This window comes from Callithrix jacchus, chromosome 20, assembly GCF_049354715.1.
Source record: "Callithrix jacchus isolate 240 chromosome 20, calJac240_pri, whole genome shotgun sequence".
Classification (NCBI taxonomy): domain Eukaryota; kingdom Metazoa; phylum Chordata; class Mammalia; order Primates; family Cebidae; genus Callithrix; species Callithrix jacchus.
Window position 1 is genome coordinate 26,336,197 of NC_133521.1, and position 27,781 is coordinate 26,363,977.

Genomic DNA, 27,781 nt, shown 5'->3' on the forward strand with positions numbered 1-27,781 from the left:
TCCTGGGGATCCTAGCTTGGAGGCAGAATCTTCCTTTAAAAATAACCAGGGTTGGCTGAACACGGTGGCTCACGCCTGTCATCCTAGCACTTTGGGAGGCCAAGGCGGGAACATTGGTTGAGCCCAGGAGTTCAAGACCAGCCTGGGCAACATAACAAGACCCCATCTCTACAAACAAACAACAAACAAAACCAACAAAACCAAGGCCTTAACAGAGTCTCTCCAGAGAGAAGGGGAGCCAACCGTGAGACTATAACCCATGTTAAGAGCCTGTCTCAGCTCTGCCATTTACTAGTTTCAGGATGTCAGGTAAATTTCTTAACCTCTGTGAGCCTCAGTTTCATCTTCAAAATGGAGAAAATCTGGTACTTCCCCTCTCACCCCCAAACGAGGTCTTATTTTTCTCGGGCATGGGCAGGGCTGTTAGATTCAGAAATGTTTGCAAGGGTGGCCCCTGGTGGAAGAAATGAGAACTGCTGCCCAGGCGTCAGGGATGGCTTCAGGGCTTTCTGGCAGAAACCTGATCCTCTTGTCTAGCCTTGTAAAATAGTAAGGACGGCAGGAATTTTTATAAAAGAGCACTTGGAAGTAATGGAAATTCTATCAGACAATTATTTGAAAGGGAGGAAAACAGGCCAAGCTGAGAGTTTCCTAGAATGAATGGTTTTATCGACTATTCCCCTCTGCCTGGAAGCCCCTTTGATCCAGGCTTCTGCAATGGCTCCTTCAGGTCCGAGCTCAGGTGGCCCTGCCTCAGAAAGGCCTGCCCTCACCATGCAATATAAGTTACATCTTCAGCAAACTCCTTTCTCCTCTGTCACTCTTACGTCACCCTCTTTTATTTTACTTTCTATTACTTACTGCCTGAAATTACAAGTTTCTGTCTTTGTCCATTGTTTCCTCAGTAGTGTAAGCCCAATGAGAATGGGAGCCTTAACTATCTTCATCACGATTTTCTTCTCACAGTCCAACACTGGCATATAGCTTGATGGTCACCTATTTGAATGAGTCCTTTGAGATTCTAATGTGTAGTGTAGAAGCTTCAACCACAGCTTCTCCGGCTTTAGGGTATTAATACTTTTTAAAGTTTTAATACTTTTTATTTTATTTTATTTTATTTTATTTTTGAGAAGGAGTCTGACTCTGTTGCCCAGGCTGGAGTGCAGTGGCATGATCTCAGCTCACTGCAACCTCCACCTTCCAGGTTCAAGAGATTCTCCTGCCTCAGCCTCCCAAGTAGCTGGAATTACAGGTGCCTGCCACCAAGCCTGGCTAATTTTTTTTTTTTTTTTGTATTTTTAGTAGAGATGGGTTTCACTGTGTTGGCCAGGCTGGTCTTGAACTCCTGACCTTAAGTGATCTGCTCACCTTGGCCTCCCAAAGTGCTGGGATTACAGGTGTGAGCCACAACTGGCCTTTGTTTGTTGTTGTTATTGTTTGAGATGGTCTTAATTTGTCCCTCAGGCTGGAGTGCAGTGGTGTGATCACGGCTCACTGCTGCCTCAATCTCCTGGCCTCAAGTGATCCTCCAACCTCATCTTCTCCAGTAGCTGGAACCACAGGTATCCAGCACCATCACACCCAGCTAATTTTATTTTTATTTTTTGTGTATAAGAAATAGGGTCTCCTTATGTAGCTCAGGCTGGTCTCAAGTTCAAATGATCCACCTGCCTCAACCTCCCAAAGTGCTGGGATTACAGGCATGAGCCTCTGTGCCTGGCCAATTTTAATACTTATTAAAGTATTAAAACTTTAATAGCTTTAAGTGGTTTTGTCTCTAAGCCATTGGGTATAACATTCTCCACCCAAGCAGTCCTTTTCTGCCTTTGTCTTGCTATCCTGTATGGTCAGGTTAAAGACCTTCCTATGAAACCTTCACCATCTCTCTAAACTGACAGTGATCAGTTGATCAGTTTCTCCTCTGTGCCCCATGCTGCAAGTAGGTAACACCTCTTTGTTCCTCGGACAGTAAGCACGTAATCAGCACTCAGTAACTATTGATTGACTTATCAGTGACTTTTGTGGAATACTCATGGGGGCTGAATCAATGATTACTCAAAGCTACATTTGTTCTTAAAATTTTTATTTAATGTTTATTATGTCCAAGGTGCTGTTTTATGTACCTTAAAACAATCCATGATCGCACCACTGCACTCCAGCCTGGGTGACAGAGTGAGACTCTTGTCTCAGAAAACTAATAGTTACTATTGTTGCCATCATTCTACAGTTAGGGAGACTGAGGCATAGAGAGGGTAAGTAACTTGGCCTGAAGTCACAGAGCTCATAAGTGGCCGAGTTGGGACTTGAACCCAGGTAGTTTGGTCTAGCGTCTACTGTTAACCATTATTCCATGCTAGCGCTCTCATTATCTGCTACTGCTGTTCTAAATGTAAATGCCTTATTTAAATGTAGATTACCCATAGCATCTTATTATTAGGCACTAATTTCTGGGCACAATAGGTCTTCAGTGTCAGTTATTGTAGTGATCTGTTCTCATGCTGACTGGCAAGAGTCATTGGATTGAACAGCCTCTTTTTCGTTGTTGTTATTGAAAAAGAGAAGTTACGGCCAGATGAGGTGGCTCACACTTGTTATCCCAGCACTTTGGGAGGCCGAGGTGGGCGGATCACAAGGTCAGGAGTTCAAGACCAGCCTAACCAACATAGTGAAACCCTGTCTCTACTAAAAAAATACGAAAATTAGCCAGGCAAGTTGGCGCATGCCTGTAGTCCCAGCTACTTGGAAGGCTGCAGGAGAATCGCTTGAACCTGGGAGGTGGAGGTTGCAGTGAGCTGAGATGGTGTCACTGCACTCCTGCCCGAGCAACAGAGTGAGACTCCATCTCAAAAGAAAAAGAAGTTACCTTTTTTTTTTGAGATGGAGCCTCACTCTGTTGCCTGAGCTGGAGTGCAGTGGTGCAATCTTGGCTCACCGAAACCTCCGCCTCCCAGGTTCAAGCAATTCTCCTGCCTCAGCCTCCTGAGTAGCTGTCATTCAGGTGCCCACCACCACACCCGGCTGATTTTTATATTTTTAGTAGAGACAGGGTTTTACCGTGTTGGACCAGGCTGGTCTCAAACTCCTGACCTCAGGTAATCTGCCTGCCTTGGCCTTCCAAAGTGCTGGAATTATAGGCATGAGCCCCTACACCCAGCCAAGAAGTTCTTTCTAGGCAAGATAATATTGTCAATTGACAAGAAGATGAGAAAGAAATCAGAGCACAATGAAGTCACCCTATAGTTGTGAAGAAGATTATGGCAATAGCTTTGTTGATCTGTCCCCGGATTATGGTTTCTTTTGTTGTGTTTGGTTTTGTGGGAAGCTTCTGGTGGGTGAATCAAGTTTGCTTTTTGGAGAAGGAATGCTCTTGTCTTTAATCTGTCCAATTTCCTAATCTCTGATTTCTGCCCTGCAGTGAGTTTTGAAGATTGCACTGGTCGACCAAGGACAGCCTACTTTTCCGTCGACACCCGATTCAAAGTGGGCACAGATGGCGTGATTACAGTCAAAAGGCCTGTACAACTTCATAACCCACAGATCCATTTTCTGGTCTACGCCTGGGACTCCACCTACAGAAAGTTTTCCACCAAAGTCACGCTGCAGGCAGTGGGGCACCCCCATCATGTATGTTGGCATTTTTCTGAGAAGTTAACTGTTGTTTTAGTCTGCTGTCTAATCTGGGTTTCTCAGCCTTGCTACTGTTGACATTTTGGGCTGGGTGATTTTGTGTTATCAGGGTTCTCCTGTGCACTGTGTAGGACGTTTAGCAAGCATGCCTGTCCTTAACTGGTTAGACCAGTAGCACTTCCACCAGTTGTGACAACCAAAAGTATCTCCACGTGTTGCCAACGGCCCCTGGAAGAACAGATCAGCCCCAATTGAGAGCTCGTGGTCTAACTGAATAATTCTTGCTGGGGCTTTTGGAGTGTGGGGACCGGGTAATGTGGAAGAGTGGGAAAGGCCTGGACACTGTCTGGGACTGAATCTCAGCCATGTCATTTACTACTTGGGCAAGACTGGAGGAGTTACATCACCTGTCTATGCTTGAGTTTATCTGTAAAATAGAGATAATAGTGAGGATAGAATTAATTAATACAGTGAAATGCTAGAAATCCACAAGGTGTACTTAGCCATTGTTAGCTGTCTTTACCACTCCCCTCTTGGGGGAAAAATGAATGAGAGCTGGATTCTTCTCTCTCTCTTTTTTTTTTTTTTTATTAAGGCAGAGTCTCGCTCTGTGGCGCAATTCACTGCAACCTCCACCTCCCTGGTTCAAGCGATTCTCCTGCCTCAGCCTCCTGAGTAGCTGAGATTACAGGTGCCTGCCATCAGGCCTGGCTAATTTTTTTTTTTTTTTTGAGATGGAGTTTCGCTCTTGTTGCCCTGGCTGGAGTGCAGTGGTGCGATCTCGGCTCACCGCAACCTCCACCTCCTGAGTTCAAACGATTCTTCTGTCTCAGCCTCCCAAGTAGCTGGGATTACAGGCATGTGCCACCATGCCTGGCTAATATTTTGTATTTAGTAGAGACAGGGTTTCACCATGTTGGCCAGGATGGTCTCGATCTCTTGACCTCGTGATCCACCCGCCTCGGCCTCCCAAAGTGCTGGGATTATAGGCATGAGCCACCGTGCCCGGCCATGCCTGGCTAATTTTTATATTTTTAGTTGAAGCGAGGTTTTGCCATGTTGGCCAGGCTGGTCTCGAACTCCTGACTTCAAATGATCCACTTGCCTTGGCCTCCCAAAGTGCTGGGATTACAGGCGTGAACTATTGTGCCTGGACAAGAGCTGGATTCTCTGATCACTTTGCTTTTTGTGCTTCCAGTGGGAAGGGTCTTGGCAAGGAAGAAGAACCACCAGTGGGCAGCTCTTGCCCCATTAGACTGTAACCTCCACAGGACCCTTTCCCATTGTATTGGCAGTACCTGGCCTTAGGTCTGGCCCCTACCATGAACAGATAGACAGATGGATTGGCCATGAATGGAAGGATGGCTGTCTGCCTAGTTTCTTGGCAGAAATGTTTCTAGGGTTTGCTACCCGAAGCCAATCACCTTTGCCAGTTTCTCAGCTGCTCCTGTGGTGCTTCCTACCGAAATGTCTCTCTGGGGGGATATTCTAGTTGGTCCTGCTTACCACTTTGGAAGTATGGAATGCGTTATAAGTGCCAAGGCCTGTGAGGTTGGAGCCTACTTTTCTCCCTAAAGACTCTTGATAGTCTTGAAATGTAATAGTCCTCCTGATAGATCTGATTTTTCTCCCTGGTGTAATTAGACCAGAAAAACGAGGAATCTAATACTATAGGACTATATTAACATAGCTCCTTGACTCAAAGTCTCCAAGGGATCCCATTATTCACATGAAAAAAATTCAGCACAGTGAGTCCTTGCCAGGCAGCTGTGTGTGGAAGCCTCTTATGATCCAGAGACAGTTTTATTTTGTTTTTTTAAAGACAGAATCTCACTCTGTCTCCCAGGCTGGAGGGCAGTGGTGTGATCTCGGCTCATTGCAACTTCTGCCTCCTGGGTTCAAACAATTCTTCTGCCTCAGCCTCTTGAGTAGCTGGGATTACAGGTACCCGCCACCAAGCCTGGCTAATTTTTGTATTGTTAATAGAGACAGGGTTTTACCACGTTGGCCAGGCTGATCTCAAACTGCTGACCTCAAGTGATGTGCCCGCCTCGGCCTCCCAAAGTGCTGGGATTACAGACGTGAGCCACCATGCCTGGCCCAGGATACCGTGTTGATGGTCAGGTTTATATTTTGTTCCTGTGCTGGCATCAAATCTGAACAAAACCATAACTCTGCGTTTTCTAACCAGTCTAACCATCATCTGCATCACTACCTTTATTGAGCACTTGCTATGTTTCCGGCACTATTCTCAATGCTTTAAATGTGCAAGATCAGCATCTCATTGAATCCTTCCAAAAATTCTATGAGATAGGTTCTACTGTTATCCCCATTTCAGACATTAGGAAACTGTAGTACAGAGAAGTTAAGTAATATCTGCCTGGGACGAGGAGTTACCATCATGAGGTTTCAAAGCCAGGCAGCCTAGCTCCAGAGCCTGCCCTTGGTGCAGGCTGGGCTGCCTCTAGGAGACACACACAGGATGTAGAGGGCAGAGGGCGTAGGCGTATGTGCATGCATGCACATGTGGCCATTGTGCAGCATCAGGGAAGGGTTCTGTGATGATACCTGGTCACATCTCACATGTATCTGGTACAGAAAAAAAGCCAGAAAATATAGTTGAACTCAAACTTGGCAAGCAGTGATAAGTGACTGTGAGTTTTTATGTGGAAGGTGAGAGATGGAATTTTCCCCTGAAAACTTTACAGTAATCACGTTGAAACACTTAAACAATTTGGCAAATATTTTCCTTCCATTTTCAACTCTCTTATTTCCCTGCATGTGCATAAAGTTATCTTTATTGCACATGAAAACTGTTCAATACAAGTCTCAAAGGGTGTTTTTGGCTCCCATCCAACAGCTTCTGTTACAACAAATGGAAACCATATAGATATAATGACACAATGAGATTAAGATATTTGTATTGATCACAAAGTAGTTCTTAGTACCAGTTCTCAAAATGTACTTGTTTTGGCTGATAATTCCACTTTGGGGACCTATGTCCCCAGGAAAAACATAAAAGAGGCCAGGTGCAATGGTGCACACCTGTAATATCAGGCAATTGGGAAGCCAAAGTGGGAGAATTGCTTGAGCCCAGGAGTTCAAGACCAGTCTGGGCAAGATGGTGACATCCTGCCTCTACAAAAATTTTTAAAAATTTAACAATTAGGCACATGTGGTGTTGCATGCCTGTAGTTCCAACTACTTGGGAGGCTGAGGTCAGAGGATCACCTGAGCTCAGGAGTTCAAGGCTACAGTGAGCTTTGATCACTTCACTGCACTCCAACCTGGGTGACAGAACAAGACCCTGTCTCTATTTAGAAAAAAAGAAAAAGAAAAACATTGAAAACTCAAATATTCAGTTGTTGAATAAGCTCTGATAATTAATCATCAGAATATAATGTTGCTATTAAAAATCACATTATGGGCTGAGTGTGGTGCCTCATGCCTGTAATCCCAGCACGTAGGGAGGCCAAGGTGCTTGAGCTCACAAGTTCAAGACCAGCCTCGGTAACTTGGCAAAACCCCATGTCTACTAAAAATATAAAAATTAGTCGGGCATGGTGGTGTGCACTATAGTCCCAGCTACTCAGGAGGCTGAGATGGGGGGATGGCTTGAGCCTGGGAGGTGGAGGTTGCAGTGAGCAAGATCTTACCACTGCATCCTAGCCTCAGTGATAAAGCCAGACCTTGTCTCAAAAATGACATTATATATGCTTGAAACAACTTGTGAATTATAATATCAAACCCTGAAACCAACACTTGTGTATACATAATGATTACTTCAGCTCTGGACACTAAGAAGGATAAAAAGAGAATACAGTCTTTACAAAGTAGCAGAGGGGTTCATTGGTTTTTGTTTTGGTTGGTCATTTTGGTGGATTTATATAATTTGTCATTGATAAGAGACTGTTTCACTAAGTTCAAATTGAGCACTGCCCACAGAAGGCTGGGACGCTGTTGGCTAGGTTGGACTATGAGACCTGTACTATCTCTCCTGAATTGTCTCATCTTGTTCCTCATCTTCTTTCCTTTTAGGACTCTGTTCCTGAATCCCACATGGAAGTGCTCACATTTCCCAACTCCTCTCATAGCCTCAGAAGACAGAAGAGAGACTGGGTTATCCCTCCCATCAGCTGCCCAGAAAATGAAAAAGGCCCATTTCCTAAAAACCTGGTTCAGGTAGAGAAAGGAGTTCTCTATTTCTCTGAGAGGGATTTGGCAGAGAAGTATCGAGTAGAGAAAGGGAAAAAACCCAATGTTGGGATCCTTTTTTACTAATTATTTTTCTTTCATTTTATCTTCAGATCAAATCCAACAAAGACAAAGAAGCCAAGGTTTTCTATAGCATCACTGGCCAAGGAGCTGACACGCCCCCTGTTGGTGTCTTTATTATTGAAAGAGAAACAGGGTGGCTGAAAGTGACAGAGCCTTTGGATAGAGAACAAATTGCCACCTACACTGTAAGTATCTCTTCGAAATTTGTTGACACTGGGGTAATATCTGTCCAGGATTTTTTGGCCAACCCATGCTGGATCTCCATGTCAGCGGCTCTGGACACATGATGAGGTTCACTTGACACCTCTTGACCTGTTGCTAAGGAGAAATAACGGGAGAATATGGGACAGTTGTTAATTTTTCTCCTTGTCAGGAGAAAAGGAAGGAATCCTCATGCATCCTCATACATCCAGCACAAATTTAGACCCAAAATGTCAACCTGTTCTTGGGGCTAGAAATCCCTGACCTAAAGGGAGAAGATAGTGATGATATAAGGGAGCAAAACCCATTTCTTGGGGTTGGCAGCAATAAGAGCTTAGGGAAGCCAAGGGGTCATTTTTTTTGTTTTGGTTTTGGTTTTGGATTTTTGGTTTTTTTGAGACAGGGTCTACCTATGTCACTCAGGCTGGAATGCAGTGGTGCAGTCATAGCTCACTGCAGCCTGGACCTTCTGGGCCCAGTGACACTCCCACCTCATCCTCCTGAGTAGCCGAGACTGAGGGCGCATACCACCACCCCCGCTAATTTTTGTATTTTTTGTAGAAACAAGATCTTGCTATGTTGCTCAGGCTGGTCTTGAAATCTTCAGCTCAAGCAATCTGCCCACTGCAGCCTCCTAAAGTGCTGAGATTACATGAGCCACCATGCCTGACCAGGAAGTTATATATTGATGCCAAATTCAGAAATATCTGGGGGAAATGCTAGACTAGAAGGACCAGAGCAAAGTTCACCCTGCTTGGAATAAGAGGTTTTCAGGCCCCCACCTTTGTCTCTAGGCCTGATGTCCTGGCCCTGGGAAATGGGAGGTCTGAGCCCGTGAGGGTGTTCTCCAGCCCACTGAAGCAGCAGCAGCAGCATACGTGTGAGAAAAGTCACCCACTGGGGGTCTCGGAGAGCAGGAAAGTGTGGCAGCAGGAAGAGCGTACTCTGCTCTGGCTGGGCCCCTTCTCCCACGTTTTCTTCCTAATCAGAACTCAAGTTACCCTCACTTGGTTCTTTCAGCTCTTCTCCCATGCTGTGTCATCCAATGGGAATGCTATTGAGGACCCAATGGAGATTGTGATAACCGTGACTGATCAGAATGACAACAAGCCCGAGTTCACCCAGGAGGTCTTTCACGGGTCTGTCATGGAAGGTGCTCTTCCAGGTATATCCACTAATGAGAATCTGAACACCCAGAGGCTCTTAGGTTATTTGGACCCCAAAGTGTTGTCCAATCCCAAATGTTGGGTAACTAAAGCTGACCCTTCCTATGGACAGAGCTTCTGTGTCATATGCATGTGTATAGCATTCTACCTATGGAAACATATAGGGACAGTTTAAGAACAATCTTCCTTTTTTATTATTAAAAAAATTTTTTTAGGCTGGGCATGGTGGCTCATGCCTAGAATCCCAGCTCTTTGGGAGGCCAAGGTGGGTGGATCACCTGAGGTCAAGAGCTCGAGACCAGCCTGGCCAACATAGTGAAACCCCCATCTCTACTAAAATACAAAAATTAGCTGGGTGTGGTGGCAGGCACCTGTAATCCCAGCTACTTGGGAGGCTGAGGCATGAGAATTGCTTGAACTGGGGAGGTGGAGGTTGTAGTGAGCTGAGATTGCACTGCTATACTTTAGCCAGGATGGCAGAGCAAGACTCTGTCTCAAAATAAATAAATAAATAAATAAATAAATAAATAAATAAATAAATAAATAAATAAACTTTTTTAATAGAGACGGATCTTGCTTTGTTGTCCAGGCTACTCTCAAACTCCTGGCCTCAAGCAGTCCTCCCACCTTAGTCCCACAAGCTGCTAAGATTATAGGCATGAGCTACACCTGGCTAAGAACAACCTTCCTAATTAAGGAACAGATCTTTGCCAATACCATAAAGCCCTAAACAATCCTCCTTGATCACGTTATGTTCTCTCCTCCATAAAGATACCCACACTCTGACTTTTGCGGTAATCATTCCCTTTCTTTTCTTTATCTATTACCATTTGTGTATTTACACCTGTTTCAAAGTTTATTACAGACTCACGCTATACATATATTTCTGTAATTTACTTCTTTCATTCAGCTTTCTAGATATAGGGTGCTTCTGTGTGGTCTGCCAAAGCAGTGTTGGGAGAACTGGCTAGCCATATGCAGAAAACTGAAACTAGGTCCCGTTCTTAAACCATATACAAAAATCAACTCAAGATGGATTAAAGACTTAAGTGTAAAACCCAAAACTACAAAAACCCTAGAAGAAAGCCAAGGCGATAAAATTCACGTGGTATTGTCATTCATTTATTCTCATTGCTATATAGTATTCCCTTGCATGATTATTTTAATATTTGTGTAAAACTGTTTATCCATTCCACTGTTGATGGAAATTGAGATTGTTTCTGTTTCTTGCTATTATGAACGGTGTCCTCAGAACATTCCTAAATATGTCTCAGTGCAAATACACAATAATTTCTCTAAGGTATATATCCTTAATAGTGGAGAGCTCATTTGTGGGATATGCACGTACTCTACTAAATAATGACAGTCTATTTTCCAGGATGATTGAACCAATTTATTCTCCCACCAGTAATTGTTAGACTTTTTAGCTTCTGCTAATTTGTTGAGTATGTTGAGTTGTTCTCCATGCAATTTAGAATTGTATTTCTGTAATTACTAATAGGCTAAGTATCTTGTATCTTTACTAGCTATTTGAGTTTCCTCTTTATGACTTGTCTATTCAAGTCTTTTGCCCTTTTTTGCTGTTGGGCTAGTTGTATTTTTCCTATTGGCTTTATTTTATTTTTTTGAAACAAAGTCTTACTCTGTCACCCAGGCTGGAGTGCAGTGGCACAATCACAGCTCAGCTCACTGCAGCCTCCTGGGCTCAAGCAATCCTTCCACCTTAGCTACCCAAGTAGCTAGGACTACAGGCGTGCACCACCATGCCCACCTAAATTGTTTTACTTTTTGTAGAGACAGGGTCTTGCCTGCAATCCCAGCAGTCTGGGAGGCTGAGGTGGATGGATCACTTGAGCTCAGGAGTTTGAGACTGGCCTGGGCAATATGGCAAGACCCTGTCTCTACAAAAAATATTAAAAATTAGCTGGGCATGGTGATGGTGTGTGCTTGGGACTACTTGCCTGTAGTCCCAGCTATTTGGGAGGCTGAAGTGGGACGATCACCTGAGCCCAGGAAGTTGAGGCTGCAGTGAGACATGATTGTGCCATTTCACTCCAGCCTAGGCAACAGAGTAAGATCCTATGTCAAAAAAAAGGTCATTTAGATGTTATAGGTACTAGTCCTTTATCAGTGACATATATTATAAATGTTTTCTTCCACCTTGAAGACAATGATCTCCAATGATCAGTCTCTTTATGAAGATACAGCTGAGTAGGGGATTGTGGAAAACGTTGATGTTTTTCTTACTTTACATGCCATTCGCTCAGTATAAGAGACAGAGGAAAATGAGTTTAAGGTTATTTCTCCCCCATACTCTTCCTTCACCCCTCACCCAAAATAGGTTGGGAAAGTCGAGTCCTCTGCACACAGCTCCATTTGAGCTTTCTTCCTTCCCTAGCACTTTGGTAAGAATTCTAGGAATTAGAGAACAGGGGAACTCTGACATGGTACCACCCCCAGGTCCCCTCCTTTATCCCTCAGGGCAGAATTGGATCAAGCAGCACTGACCAGGTCCCCAAAGTGCAGCTTGTCTAAACCGTCCTCTCCTTGAACTCTTCCAGGAACCTCCGTGATGGAGGTCTCAGCCACAGACGCAGACGATGATGTGAACACCTACAATGCCGCCATCGCTTACACCATCCTCAGCCAAGCGCCTGAGCTGCCTTACCAAAAGATGTTCACAATTAATAAGGACACAGGAGTCATCAGTGTGCTCACCACCGGGCTGGACCGAGAGGTCAGGGGTCAGGAGGATCCAGAGGGTGTGAAGGACAAATGTGTATTAGCTCAATCCCGTGGACAATGCAAAATCCTCCTAGGCCAGTTGCCAGTTAATATGGTGATGGTCTGAACTTTGCATCTGAGCTTCTGCCCAGAGGTTCTGTGCCTAGAAGACAGGTAGAATGGCATGAAGCAGACGGTTAAATATTCTGGTTCCCTGTGTTGGGCCGGGCGGGGCCAGAGGTGGCTAGTGGTCCTGGCCCTGACTTGGTTGTGTTGATCTCTCTGCAGAGTTTCCCTACATATACGCTGGTGGTCCAGGCTGCTGACCTTCAAGGAGAAGGGTTAAGCACAACAGCAACAGCTGTGATCACAGTCACTGATGCCAACGATAACCCTCCGATCTTCAATCCCACCACGGTAATTCTGCAGCTCCTTAGAGGGTTTCCAAAGAAAGGTCTTTTGTTGTTCGTGAACTAAGTTTCACCACTGCTCATGGGCGAAGTCTTTGAAAACTCTCTCCAGACTGGTGAATGTTAACTTTAAACTGAAAAGCAAGCATCTTGGGGCGGCAGTTGTCTTTAGCATCTTTTTTCCACCCTTGGCGTGGGGCCAATTGGCACAAGATTGTAAAGTTGCAAAAAGCACCTACTGATTTCATATCCTCATACTGTACATTTTTATAGAAAATTTTACTGGGTTTCATTTCTTCATTGAACAATATTTTCTAAGTTTATATTAGGCACTGTATGAGACACTGAAGGTACCATCAAAAAGTAAGCAGACAAAGATTTCATCTCATGAGGTTTCTAGTATAGCTAGGAAGACATGAGAATTATTGAATGCCAAGGATATTATACACATTCCAGGAGAAGGTATTGATAGCCAGGTAGGGGAAGTTTAAATCATCCTGTATTATGGCCAGGTGTGGTGGCTCACACCTGAAACCCCAGCACATTGGGAGGCCAAAGCTAGTGGATCCCTTGAAGATGGAGTTCGAGACCAGCCTGGCCATCATGGCAAAACCCCATCTCTACTAAAAATACAAAAATCAGTTGGACATGGTGGCATGTGCTTGTAATCCCAGCCACTTGGGAAGCTGAGGCACGAGAATCGCTTGAACCCAGGAGGCGGAGGCTGCAGTGAGCCGAGATTGTGCCACTGCACTCCAATGTGCCCATCCCCTAGCCTCTCCTCATCACCATCTTCTCCTTGAAGCTTGCCTTCAATTAGCCAGGTATGGTGGTGCATGCCTGTGGTCCCGGCTACTCTGGAGGCTTAGATGGGAGAATTGATTGAGCCCAGGAAGTCGAGGCAATAGTGAGCCATGATCGCTCCACTACACTCCAGCCTGGTGATAGTGATAGCCTGTCTAAAAAAAAAAAAACAACAAAAGAGGGTTCCTTTAATCCCCTGAGACCTGGCTCTGCTAGCACTCTTGGTATGTTGTAAATGACCCATCTCTTTGCTCTGCAGTACCAGGGTCAGGTGCCCGAGAACGAGGCTAACTTCAAAATCGCCACACTGAAAGTGACTGATGCTGACGCCCCCAACACCCCGGCGTGGGAGGCTGTATACACCATATTGAATGATAATGAGGGGCAATTTGTCGTCACCACAGATCCAGTGACCAACGATGGCATTTTGAAAACAGCAAAGGTTTGTATGGTACCTGGCAAGATGCAGAAACTGACATCCTGTTCATGCCCTTGTCCCCTGGTATCTTCTCAGAAGTAGAATTGCATTGGCAGGGGGATGAGTGACTTTCCTAGATTCTAGCAGACCATGTGGGGTTTGCAGTGGTTCTTCTTGCTCATGTAAGAAATCAAGAAGCTAAGGTGGGACATGGTGGCTCACACCTATAATCCCAGCACTTTGGGAGGCTGAGGCAGGCAGATCACCTGAGGTCAGGAATTTGAGACGAGGCTGGCCAACATGGTGAAACCCTGTCTGTACCAAAAATACAAAAATTAGCCAGGCTTGGTGATGCATGCCTGTAATCCCAGCTGCCCAGGAGGCTGAAGCAAGAGAATCACTTGAGCCCGGGAGACAGAAGTTGTAGTGAGCCAAGAAAGCACCACTGCACTCCAGCCCATCTGGAATAAAAAGAAAAAAAATCAAGAAGCTCTTGCACAGCATCCCAACATTGAAAAAGAAATACTGCCTGCTTTAATGGGCTCTTTCCCAGAAACATTCTCCTTCCCTTAGCCCTTTTCATTTTGCAATGAGAGGGAAAATGAATTGCTGGTCTCTGCTCTTAAGCTGGATTATTTTAGAAGTGGGGCAGATATGCTTGTTTTTGAAAAATGTCCTAGAAACTTAGTGCATGGTGGTAGAAGGCTCTCTAGAGAAAGGAGGTTGAAGCTACACTGAGCTAAGATCATGCCACTGTGCTCCAACCTGGGTGATAGAACAAGACTCCACCTCTTTAAAAAAATGGCTGAGCATGATGGCTCACACCTGTAATCCCAGCACTTTGGGAGGCCAAGGCAGGTGGATCACCTGAGGTCAGGAGTTCGAGACCAGCCTGGCCAACATGGTGAAAGCCCGTCTCTACTAAAAATACCAAAAATTAGCTGGGTATGGTGGCACATGCCTGTAATCCCAGAGGCTGAGTCAAGAGAATTGCTTGAACCTGGGAGGCAGAGGTTGCAGTTAGATGAGATCACGCCATTGCACTCCAGCCTGGGCAACAAGAAAGGAAAGAGACATGAAAACCAAGAATTTGGGTGAATTGCTTGTTGAAGTGACTCAAAAAATTATTGGGTCCCTAGAATAGCCCCCCAGCTTTGACTTCCTCTCGAGCAGGTGAGCAGATTTGAGAAGCCTTGGTAAATAATTGTGGGTTTTGCCATTTAAAGTAATGGCAGAGGGTGGGCGCAGTGACTCACGCTTGTAATCCCAGCCCTTTGGGAGGCTGAGGCAGGTGGATCACCTGAGGCCAGGAGTTGGAGGCCAGCCTGACCAACATGGAGAAACCCCATCTCTACTAAAAATACAAAATTATCCCAGCATGGTGGAGCGTGCCTATAATCCCAGCTACTCGGGAGGCTGAGGCAGGAGAATAGCTTGAACCCTGGAGGTGGAAGTTGCAGTGAGCTGAGATCGCACCATTGCACTCCAGCCTGGGCAACAAGAGCAAAAATTCACCGCAAAAATAGAAAGAAAGTAATGGCAGAAACCACAATTACTTTTGCAACAACCTGATATATTCCCAAAAGCAACAGATAAGGATTTAATTTTCTTTTTACTAATACAAAATGTTTTGTTTTTAACTTCATTGTTTTTCTTCTCTAGGGCTTGGATTTTGAGGCCAAGCAGCAGTACATTCTACATGTGGCAGTAACAAATGTGGCCCCATTTGAGGTCTCTCTCACCACCTCCACAGCTACTGTCATCGTGGATGTGCTGGATGTGAATGAAGCCCCCATCTTTGTGCCTCTTGAAAAGAAAGTGACAGTGTCCGAGGACTTTGGTGTGGGCCAGGAAATCACATCCTACACTGCCCGGGAGCCAGACACATTTATGGAACAGAAAATAACGTAAGTGTGAGGATTTTTCTTTTTCCCTTTTTTTTTTTTTTGAGATGGAGTCTTGCTCTGTCGCCCAGACGTGGTCTTGGCTCACTGCAACCTCTGCCTCCAGGGTTCGAGTGATTCTCCTGCCTCAGCCTCCCGAGTAGCTGAGATTACAGGCACATGCCACCACATCCAGCTAATTTTTTTTGGTATTTTTAGTAGAGATGGGGCTTCACCATGTTGGCCAGGCTGGTCTTGAACTCCTGACCTCGTGATCCACCCGCCTCGGCCTCCCAAAGTGCTGGGATTACAGGTGTGAGCCACAGCGTCCGGCCAGGATTTTTCAGCTGACTCACAGCAACTGGGTGTGTGTGTGTGTGTGTGTGTGTGTGTGTGTGTGTGTGTGTGTGTGTATGTGTGTGTCTGTATTTTTATATATAAATATGGTTCATAGCATTTTGTCATTTGTCTGTACAAGACCATTGTCTTGTTAAATTTATTTTTTTATTCCCTTTATCTGTGCGGCTTTCACCTTTTCCCTTCCCTCCATAGATAGCCATTCTTGGTCTGATGTGCTGCCTCTCTTTAATCTCTCGTAGTATGGTAGAAATGCAATTTTACTTTGCATACACAGTATTGTGGGGGTGTGTGTGTGTGTGTGTGTGTGTGTTTTGTTTGTTTTGTTTTGTTTTGAGTCTGGAGTCTTGCTTTGTTGCCTAGGCTAGAGTGCAGTGGCATGATCTCTGCTTACTGCAGCCTCTGCTTCCTGGGTTCAAGCAATTCTTGGGCCTCAGCCTCCCAAATAGCTAGGATTACAGGTGCCTGCCACCATGCCCGGCTAATTTTTGTATTTTTGGTAGAGACAGTGTTTCACCATATTGGCCAGGCTGGTTTTGAACTCCTGACCTCAAGTGATCTCCCCACCTCCCAAAGTGCTGAGATTACAAGTGTGAGCCACTATGTCCAGCCCATAGTATTGTGTTCTAAGTAACTTACTATTAATATTTCTTTTTTTTTTTTAACTGTTTCTCTTTTTAAACTTAAAGGCACCTCAATAACGTAAATCACACAGATGCTGAAAACCCACATGCCAACCAACCAACTACAACACTTGCTTTAAAATACTCTCATTTTGGGCCAGGTGCGGCAACTCTCGCCTGTAATCCCAAAACTCTGGGAGGCCCAAGTAGGTGTGTCACTTTGAGGGCAGGTGTTCAAGGCCTGGCAAATGTGGCAAAACCCTGCCTCTACTAAAAACACAAAAAATTAGTTGGGCATTTTAGCGCGCACCTGTAATCCCAGCTCCTCAGGAGACTGAGGCATGAGAACTGCTTGACCCCAAAAGGCTGAGGTTGCAGTGAGGCAAGATTTCGCCACTGCACTCCAGCCTGGGCGACAGAGTGAGACTCTGTCTCAAAAGAGAAAAAAAATTACTCTCAACCAGGTGCAGTGGCTCATGCCTGTAATCCTAACACTTTGGGAGGCCAAGGTGTGTGGATCACCTGAGGTCAGGAGTTTGAGACAAGCCTGGCCAACATGGCAAAACCCCATCTCTACTAAAAATACAAAAATTAGCTGGGCATGGTGACAAGCGCTTATAATCCCAGCTATTCAGAAGGCTGAGACAGGAGAATTGCTTGAACCCAGGAGGTTGCGGTTGCAGTGAGCCGAGATTGCACCGCTTGGGTGACAAGAGCGAGACTCCATCTCAAAAAAAAAAAAAAAGAAAAGAAAAGAAACAAAAAATTGCTCTCATTTTCTATTTGTAGCCAATGGACTCCTCATAATCTAGAGGCTATTTCTACATGCTCCAAACTGTCAGGCCTGACAAGTTTTAATTGAAGTTTAAAAGAATAGTGAAAAATCAAAGACAGCAATGTAGGATTTGGTTCAGTGATGAAACCCTGGATTGTACAGTTTCCAGGCTGGAAACAGGGCAACCTGTGTCTCCAGATGTTCATGGCAGGAGAGGAGGTGGCATTTTGCCACCAGTTGCAAACTGCTATATTGTTTGGGGGAAGCTGGTCTGGAGGAGTCTTCTTTTAAAAGGAAATAAGGATTATAGTAATCATTTCTTCAGCAAGAATCACCCATAGATGCTAAATCCATTGAGTGAAAGTTAGTTGCTGAACAACATATTCTCAAATTATCTACCTGCAGATTATAGACGTATCATATAGTGAAAAAAGGCACCTTTGCTATGAAGAAATCTGGTGGCCTTTCCCTCATCCAAGTGATCAAAGTTAACATTATCAGTAAAAGCACAGACAGACATCATGTGCCTCCCAGTGTCCTGCGCTGGGAGGCTACAGCATCACCTCTGTAGTTTCTTGTCCCCACCACTGACCCTCAGAATCGATTATCTCAATCTAAATTATGAGGAATAATCAAACAAACTCAAACTAAGGGGCATTCTACAAAACAACTGGCCAGCACATTTTTAAAATGTCGGTGTCAAAAAAGAAAAGGAAGACCTAAGGAAGAGCCATGCCAACTAAAGGCCATATTGGATCTTGAATCCAGAGGGTGCAAGGTTGCTGTAAAGGACATTTTTGGAAAATCTGACAATTTGAATATGCACCATATAGTTGACAATAGTATTCTATCAACGTTTTATTGCCTAAAATTGAAAATCAAGTTGAGGTTATATAAGAGAATGTCTTTGTTCTTACGAGATCACACACTGGTATTTATAAGTATTTATTTGCAAATGGTTCAGCAAAACAAGAAATTATGTAGGCATGTGTCAATATAGAGAGAGAGCAGATGTGGCAAAATATTAACAATGAGTAAACCTAGGTGAAGAGTCCATGGATGGTCATCATATTATTCTGGTAACTTGTCTGTTGTATTGTTGGTTTTCAAAATAAAAACATTAGAAGTAATCAGATAACTGAAGAAGAGCTTAAGCCATTTTCAGCTTCATGCTGTTTGCTGGTCCTATTCTAAAAGCCAGAGCTTGTGTCTATTCAGGTATCGGATTTGGAGAGACACTGCCAATTGGCTGGAGATTAATCCGGACACTGGTGCCATTTCCACTCGGGCTGAGCTGGACAGGGAGAACTTAGAGCATGTGAAGAACAGCACATACACAGCCCTCATCATAGCTACAGATAATGGTAAGGGGGCCCCACGTGGGCCTTTGCTGCCTCACCCTCCTGGCTAGTTCACTTCCTTGCCTCTCTCTTCTTTGGGAGGCAAGAGTTCATTCTTTTTCTTTTATCTTTTTGTTTGTTGAATTGATTTGTATAAAGGTATGGAGTATAAGGGTAATTTTGTTACATGCAGAGATGTATAGTGGTAAAACCAGGCCTTTTAGAATATCCATCACCTAAATAACATGCATTGTACCCATTAAGTAATTGCTCATCATCTACTCCCTCCCACTCTCACCCTTCCCAGCTGCCATTGTCTGTCATTACACAGTCTACATCTATGTGTACACATTATTGAACTCCCACTTCTAAGTGAGAGCATACAGTATTTCTCCTTATATGTCTGACTTGTTTCACTTGAGACAATGACTTCCAGTTTCATCCCTGTTGCTGCAAAAGATGATTCTTTTGTTTATTTTTATTTTTATTTATTTATTTATTTTTGAGACAGAATCTAGCTCTGTCACGCAGACTGGGAGTGCAGTGGCACGATCTCAGCTCACTGCAACCTTCGCCTCCTGGGTTCAAGCAATTCTTCTGCCTCAGCCTCCCAGATAGCTGGGATTGCAGGCACCTGCCAACACACCCAGCTAATTTTTGTATTTTCAGTAGAGACAGGCTTTCATTATGTTGACCAGGCTGGTCTCGAACTCCTGACCTCATGGTCCGCCCATCTTGGCTTCCCAAAGTGCTGGAATTACAATTGTGAACCACTGCACCCGGCCTTGTTTTTCCTTTTATTCTTAAACAAAGGCATTCTTATTATCAAAAAATTCAAATGGGCTGGGCACAGTGGCTCACACCTGTAATCCCAGCACTTTGAGAGGCTGAGGTCTGAGGATCACTAGAGCCCAGGAGTTCAAGACCAGCCTGGGAAACATGGCAAAACCCTAAGGGAAGCAGACAACAATGGTTTACATTCTAGGTCCAAAGCTTAATAGTCGTGTGACCTTGGATTTGCTGTTTAATTTGTGTGTCCCATAATTCCTTTACCTGAAAAGTGATAATACCCATCTGGATGAAATGAACTAGGTGAGGGTCCTTCCAGACTGTTTCTGTGTATTTAAATACATTTATAGACTGGGTGCTAGGCTCACACCTGTAATACCAACACTTTGGGGGTCTGAGGTGGGAGATGGCTTGAGGTCAGGAGTTCAAGACCAGCCTGGGCAACATACTGCCCATAATCTCAAAATGCTGGGATTACAGGTATGAGTTATCATGCCTGGACTCCTTAAGTTAATGTTAAATGACTTGTGCTCATTGTTTAAAAAAAAATTTAGCCAGGCATGGTAGCTCACGCCTGTAATCCCAGCACTTTGGGAGGCTGAGGCAGGTGGATCACCTGAGGTCAGGAGTTCGAGAACAGCCTGACCAACATGGAGAAACTCAGTCTCTACTAAAAGTACAAAATTAGCCTGGCATGGCAGTGCATGCCTATAATTCCAGCTACTTGGGAAGCTGAGGCAGAAGAATTTCTTGAACCCAGGAGGCTTAGAGGTTGCAGTGTGCCGAGATCGCACCGTTACACTCCAGCCTGAGCAATAAGAGTGAAACTCCATCTCAAAAAGAAAAGACATTTTATGTGAGAAAAAAAAGTTTTAAAAATTTACAGTGATGCCATCTAAACATATCTATTTATAGGTTTGAGATGGATTCCTCCATTGTTTTCTTTCCCTGTTGTATACTAATCTTGATGATAGTTCCCTGGATACCAATTTTTCCTACTACCATATGCTTGGTTTTGTGTCAGGATATAAAAGAAATGCAAACAGAAGTGTGGATGGGCTGAGTGCAGTGGCTCACACCTATAATCCCAGTACTTTAGGAGGCCAAGGTAGGAGGATCACTTGAGCCCAGGAGGTCAAGACCAGCCTCGACAACATGGCAAGACCCCCCGACCCCTACAAAAAAGTTTAAAAACTAGCCAAGCATGGTGGCATGCGCCTGTAGTCCCAGCTCCTAGGGAGGCAGAGGTGAGAGATTAGGCCCAGGAGGTAGAGGCTGCAGTAAACTCTGTTCATGCCACCACATTCCAGCCTGGGTGACTGAGTGAGACCCTGCCTTAAGAAAAAAAAGGTTGGGCATGGTGGCTCACGCCTGTAATCCCAGCACTTTGGGAGGCCGAGGTGGGTGAATCACCTGAGGTTCAGCGTTTGAGACCAGCCTGACCAATATGGTGAAACCCTGTCTCTTAAAAAAAAAAGTGTGTATGAATTCCCAAATCTATTTTGAAAACCAATTTGCAGAGACTTAAAAAGACCCAACTTATCCCCTTTGATTTTAAACTTCTAGTGTGGCTTAAAATAAAAATAAAAGACTCAATGCTTTGGTAATGACCTTAAATGGCATGAAAGCGCAGAAAAAGAACTAGGGAGACAGCAAGCAGGCAGTAATGATTTCTTGGAGCTGTTAAAATTCAATGAATGAATAATGGCATGTGAAGAAGGAGGAGGGTGTCCCTGGTATGAGGAATAACTTGAATAATGGTTATCAAGGTGGGAATAAGCTTGTCTATGTAAAACGGTCAGAGGCCTGCCCACCTGGGAATGGAGGTGCCCTGGGATTGGTAGGATGGGAGGTTCTGGGGATGGAGTGGGGCCTGGTGAGGGACGACTGAAGAGCTAGGACAAGATCTGGATTGGGTCTGGTAGAAGGCAGTGGGGATCCATGACTGTTTCTGAGCTGTAACATTTCCTCTGTATTTTCTCTTAGGTTCTCCAGTTGCTACTGGAACAGGGACGCTTCTGCTGATCCTGTCTGATGTGAATGACAATGCCCCCATACCAGAACCCCGAAATTTGTACTTCTGCGAGAGGAATCCAGAGCCTCAAGTCATCAACATCATTGATGCAGACCTTCCTCCCAATACATCTCCCTTCACGGCAGAACTAACACATGGGGCGAGTGCCAACTGGACCATTGAGTACAATGACCCAAGCGAGTACCTGAGCTTTATTTTGGCAACTGTGCTGTGACTGCCATGCTTTCCTTCCCCCAGATCCCCACCTCTCAGTTTCTCTTCTCAACTTCCAAATGCCACCCCTTCTGTTGATACTTGTTTCCTTGTTCATTCTGTCTTTGAGGCCTTACTCCAAAGGTCTCTTTCCTTTCTTGGTATCTAGCTTTGTAGCATGCTACCCAGTAATATAAAACCCAAGCAGGGCTCCCTCTCCCAGCCTCTAACCACCCTCCAATCTCCTCTCCACTTGCAATCTCCGGGACTGTCTTCTCTGCCACCTCCCGCTCCTGGGACGAAACAAGGCCATTTTTGTGGTTAGCTCCTTCTTGCCGATGAACCATGAACTCCCAGATTGTCAGAACTATTCCACCGAGGTGGAGGCAGCTGTCGACTGCCTGGTCAATTTGCATCTGTGGGCCTCCTACATCAACCTCTCTCTGGGCTTCTATTTCCACTGTGATGATGTGGCTCTGGAAGGCGTGGGCCACTTATTCCACAAATTGGCCAAGGAGAAACGCAAGGGTGCTGAGTATGTCTTGAAATAAACGCAAAACCAGTGTGGTGGCCATGCTGTCCTCTAGAACATCCAGAAGCCATGTCAAGATGAATGGGGTAGGCTGGGCACAGTGGTTCACATGTGTAATCCCAGCACTTTGGGAGGCCTAGGTGGGTGGATCATGAGGTTGGGAGTTCGAGAACAGCCTGGCCAAGATGGTGAAACCCCTCTCTACTAAAAATACAAAAATTAGCTGGGAGTGGTGGTGTATGCTTGTAATCCCAGTTACTCAGGAGGCTGATGCAGAAGAATCACTTGAACCTGGGAGGCGGAGGTTGCAGTGTGCAGAGATCATGCCATTACACTCCAGCCTGGGTTACAAAGTGAGACTCTGCCTCCAAAAAAAAAAAAAGATGAATGGGGTAAAACCCTGGACACAATGGAAGTCGCTCTGGCCCTAAAGAAGAACCTGAACCGAGCCTTTTGGATCTTCATGCCCTGGGTTTCATCCACACAGACCTCCATCTCTGTGACTTCCTGGAGAGCCACTTCCTTGATGAAGAAGTGAAACTCATCAGGAAGATAGGTGACCCCCTGACCAACCTCTGCAGTCTGGCCATTCCCCAGCCCAGGCTGGGAGAGTACCTCTTTGAAAGGTTCACCCTAAGGCACAACCAGGAGCCTACTGAGCCCAGCAAATCTGAAGAGCCACTCTCTGCCTGAGTCTCTCCCTCCAGCCACTAGTCAGCTTTTTAACCTGCCCTAGAGCCCTCTACCAAGCCTTAGACCAAATGGAAATAAAGCTTTTTACAGCCAAAAAAAAAAGAGTAGATACCTAACTAAAACCCAAGCAGCTCTGCTCTCTTTGCTCGGCTTGCAAATGTCTTTAGGTCACTAACAATTTTATTGTGGAACGAGCTTTTTTCCCTCTCTCTCTCTCCCTCCTGGTCTCATCATTTCTTTTTATTGCTTCCCCCAGCCCAAGAATCTCTCATTTTGAAGCCAAAGATATACTTAGAGGTGGGTGAGTACAAAATCAATCTCAAGCTCATGGATAACCAGAATAAAGACCAAGTGACCACCTTAGAGGTTCACGTATGTGACTGTGAAGGGACCGCCAACGTCTGTCGAAAGGCACAGTATGTCGAAGCAGGATTGCAAGTTCCTGCCATCCTGGGGATTCTTGGAGGAATTCTTGCTTTGCTAAGTAAGTCCAGCTGGCAAGTGGCTCAGCCTTTGACTTAAAAAAAATGGAGGAGGGGCCGGGCGCGGTGGCTCAAGCCTGTAATCCCAGCACTTTGGGAGGCCGAGGCGGGTGGATCACGAGGTCAAGAGATCGAGACCATCCTGGTCAACATGGTGAAACCCCGTCTCTACTAAAAATTACAAAAAATTAGCTGGGCATGGTGGCGCGTGCCTGTAATCCCAGCTACTCAGGAGGCTGAGGCAGGAGAATTGCCTGAACCCAGGGGGCGGAGGTTGCGGTGAGCCGAGATTGCGCCATTGCACTCCAGCCTGGGTAACAAGAGCGAAACTCCGTCTCAAAAAAAAAAAAAAAAAAAAAATGGAGGAGGTTTATTTCCTGCAAATGATATTTGTTCTTATATTAGTTAGGGTATGGTTTTTAGCCAATATAGGAAAGGGACTTCCAGGCTATGCTGGCCTACATTGAATAGAAGTTTGTCTCTTACCAAATGGTTTGGAGGTAAATGGTCTAAGATGGGAGGGAGGGCAACCCTGTGCCATGAAGTCAATAGGGGACCCAGGTTTCTTCTATCATGTTTATTTTCATCCTTCAAGTCAGTACATCCCAAGCTTGAGTGCATGCAAATCACATGGGCCTCTTAGTAAACTGGGAAATCTGATCCAGGAGGTCTGGTGTGGGGCCACAGATTCCACATTTCTAACCAGCTCCCAGGGGGTGCTGATGTTGCAGTTCCTTAGACCATAGGCAGAGTAGCAAGACCTTGGGGGCTGCCCCAGCATGGTCTAGGCTAGCCAGCTCACCACCACCACCACCTCTATATTCCATCCTAGAAGGGGGAAGGGGATGAGAGAGGAAGTGGAGGCCACACGACTGGAGGCAATGTCACCTCCGCTTATATACCATTGGCCCAAACAGAGCCACACCTAGCTGCAAGGGAGCCTGGAAGCTTCTACTTGCAATTGAAAATTGCCATGGAGTAGGGATGGGTGTAGGGTGAGCAATGAGTGAGTGTCAATGACTAAAAGGATAAAGGAGAAAAAGGATGCTGAGGAAAATTGGCAGATTCTGCCATAGTCCTTAAACCTGTTTCCCTTGGAGCCCACCTGCAGTGACCCCTCAGGGTGACACAGGTGCTGTTATGGTCAAGGCGAATTCTTTTGTCATTCACACACAGAAAATACTGAATCTATTAAAGGAATAAGTTAGTTATGAAAACAGATTATGTGCATCATATGACAAAGTATCCATATGGAGAACACTACATCAGAACTCTGGTAGGGCTTTAAATATGTGAATGATAGAAGAGCAAGCGAATGATTCTCAATGCAAGTGATAGCAAGTCACTTAGAAACCTTTGACCAGGTATGGTGGCTCACACTTTGGGAGGCCAAGGTGGGAGGATTGCTTAAAGCCAGGAGTTTGACACCAGCTTGGGCAACAAAGCAAGACCCTGTCTCTACAAGATAAAAATGAAAAATATATTTTTTTAATTTAAAAAAAAATTTTTAAAGAAATGTTTAAAGATCATATGTAATTAGTGACCATAAGGGGTGGTCCAGCTCATAAATGCCTTTGTAGTCACTGTAGTCAGAAAAGGCTGTGAATTGAGCCTCGTGGAAGGTGGAAGTGGTTAGGCCACAGGTGCTGGTAGAATTCCAATGGGTAGATGGATATTCAGGAAGGTTCCTCTCCTAGCAAAGCACAGCAGAGGCTTGAGTAGACTCCTTGGAGGGCAGAGACCAGGCCAAGCTGATGGGAATGGAAAAAGATTTTTGCAGGGAGCAGTGGGACCAAATTGAGGGCTTTCAATTTAGGTTGGGAATGGGTGCCATTGATCTTGCTGCTGCTGCTTCAGTGGACTCCGGGAAAGGGTGCCTTTCAATGTTCCGGAAATGTTTGCTGGGCATCCCATTTACTTCTGCCCCTTCCTGCTGGTGTCCTCCCGAAGTCGAAGAGAAGGATAGTGGCTGTTGAGAATCGAGCAAGCTTTCTGGACTTTTATTCTGCCAGGCTTTACATGGCTTTATTGTGCCATGAGATTAGGTTAATTCATCATTGTCTTACGCACGGTAACATAAGCCCTGCCAGCCCACTTCGTAATCAAATTACATTTGAGTGGCCTGCTCTGCTTTTGGGATAGTGATTACTGACTAGTATATTCATTCTAAGGGGATTTTTTCCTTTTTTTTGGCAAGGTCTCGCCCTGTGGCCCAGGCTGTAGTGCAGTGGAGTAATCTCAGCTCACTGCAGCCTTGACTTCCAGGGTTCAGGTGATCCTCCCACCTCAGCCCCCTGGGTGGCTGGGACCACAGGCCTGAGCCACCACACCCAGCTAATTTTTTGTATTTTTTTGTAGAAACAGGGTTTCCTCATGTTGCCTGGGCTGGTCTCAAACTCTTGGGCTCAACCAGTCCTCCTGCCTTGGCTTCCCAAAGTGTTGGGATGACTGGCATGAGACACTGTGCCCAGCAAGGGAATCTTAAAGATTGTAGTTATACTTGAAATATTTTTTTTTAATAGGATTATCTAAATTTGCTATGGGTATGTATTTTTTTATACACTAGGAGTGGGGATTCCCATGTAGAACAACATTTAAAACAGAGGCAGTGCCAGAACTCAGATGTTCAATTTCTTGTATTTTTACTTTTTTTTTTAATGGAGTCTTGCTCTGTCACCCAGGATGGAGTGCAATGGCTCCATCTCGGCTCACTGCAACCTCCGCCTCCCAGGTTCAAGCAATTATCCTGCCTCAGCCTCCTGAGTAGCTGGCATTACAGGTGCATGCCACCACGCCTGGCTAATTTTTGTATTTTTAGTAGAGACAGGGTTTCACTCAGTTGGCTGGTATGGTCTCTATCTCTTGACCTTGTGATCTGCCTGACTTGGCCTCCCAAAGTGCTGGGATTACAAGTGTGAGTCACTGCGTCTGGCCTGTATTTTTATTTTTATGATTTTTTTCTTTCTTTATTAGAGATGGGTTCTCATAATATTACTCACACTGGTCTCGAACTCTTGAACTCAAGTGATCCTCCCACTTTGGCCTCCCAAAGTGCTGTGATTACAGGTGTGAGCCACTGCACCTGGCCAATTTCTTGTTTCTTAAGGGCAAAGATGTGCTAGAGGCCAGGCGTGGTGGCTCATGCCTGTAATTTCAACACTTTGGGAGGCTGAGGTGACAGGATTGCTTGAGCCTAGGAGTTCAGGATCAGCCTGGGCAATATAGCAAGACCCCATCCCTATCTTTAAAAAAATTACTAGAGACACACCTAATCTGAAGCTTTTCATGTTTTCCTCCAATATTTGGTTGCTTACTCTGTGCCAGGCTTTTTCTCGGAGCCTGGGGACACTGGGCTTCTGGCATAACTGATAAGAGGCATCTTTTTGGAAACCGTAAACTGCTTGTTGCTGTGCATGGGTGGGGACTGTGTAGTTCCTGTAGTCTTGTTCAGTGCCAGGCGTGGTGGCGGGTGCTTGTAATCCCAGCTACTCAGGAGGCTGAGGCAGGAGAATCACTTGAACCCAGGAGGCAGAGGTGGTAGTGAGCTGAGATTGTGTCACTGCACTCCAGCCTGGGTTATAAAGCAAGAAAATACTTCATAGGGTACATATATGGGTACTTGGGCACACATGCCCATAGAGAGAAAATACATGGAATCTTTTTCTTTTCATTCACAATGAATACTAAAATTTTAAAGTTAAGTGGTTTCTTTCTGGCTGCTTTAGAGAATTTTTTTTTTTTTTTTTGACACGGGGTTTCACTATGTTGGTCAGGCTGGTCTTGAACTCTGGACCTTTTGATATGCCTGCCTCAGCCTTCCAAGGTACTCGGATTACAGGTGTAAGCCACCACACCTGGCCAGAAATTTTCTTTTTTTTAAGTTAAATGTTAATTGTATATATCCTAGAAATAATCGCAAGATCAAATGTAACCTTTGTCTTAAGCCTTGGGAGTTAATTAGACTTTAAAGCTTACTTACATGATTCTATCTTAAGAGAAATAAGAACATACCAGGCAATTTTATAGTCTCCATCCCTCTCTCCATAGCTGATTATTTATCAGTCACATTTGGGCTGACCTAGGAGCCCTGCTCACAAACCTTCAATGGCTCCAACTCAGAATCAAAGCCAAAGTCCTTGCAGTGGTCCATGTGCCCCTCCCACCCTGCTTGCCCCTCTCAGCTCTTCTCCATGTTTCTTCCCATCACTCATCGTGCTACAGCCATGCTGGCCTCCTCACCTTCCCTCCTTCACACCAAACATGCTTCTGCCTCAGGACCTTTGCCCTTACTGTTTCCTCTGCCTGGAACATGTTGCCCCAGATTTGGGAAAATGACAATGATTGAGTTTAAGACCTATCTGAAAATTAAAGACCATGCTTGAATTCACATGTCACTGTCTACTATCTTGTACTGTGCACACCAACTTCAGGGATGTGTCACGTGGATTAACA

At 45.1% G+C, this 27,781-nt stretch overlaps 1 protein-coding gene across 1 annotated transcript in view; it reads left to right on the forward strand.

Annotated features, from left to right (window-relative positions):
* CDH1 (cadherin 1) overlaps positions 1–27,781 on the forward strand; it is a 90,860-nt gene that overhangs the window by 55,448 nt on the left and 7,631 nt on the right. Inside the window, exons 3-13 of the mRNA XM_035281641.3 lie at positions 3,416–3,624; positions 7,666–7,809; positions 7,935–8,090; positions 9,127–9,271; positions 11,834–12,009; positions 12,285–12,413; positions 13,470–13,652; positions 15,291–15,535; positions 18,485–18,630; positions 21,382–21,606; positions 23,104–23,331. Of these exons, the coding sequence (XP_035137532.3) occupies positions 3,416–3,624; positions 7,666–7,809; positions 7,935–8,090; positions 9,127–9,271; positions 11,834–12,009; positions 12,285–12,413; positions 13,470–13,652; positions 15,291–15,535; positions 18,485–18,630; positions 21,382–21,606; positions 23,104–23,331 (1,986 nt within the window). The remainder of the gene's footprint in view (positions 1–3,415; positions 3,625–7,665; positions 7,810–7,934; positions 8,091–9,126; positions 9,272–11,833; positions 12,010–12,284; positions 12,414–13,469; positions 13,653–15,290; positions 15,536–18,484; positions 18,631–21,381; positions 21,607–23,103; positions 23,332–27,781) is intronic.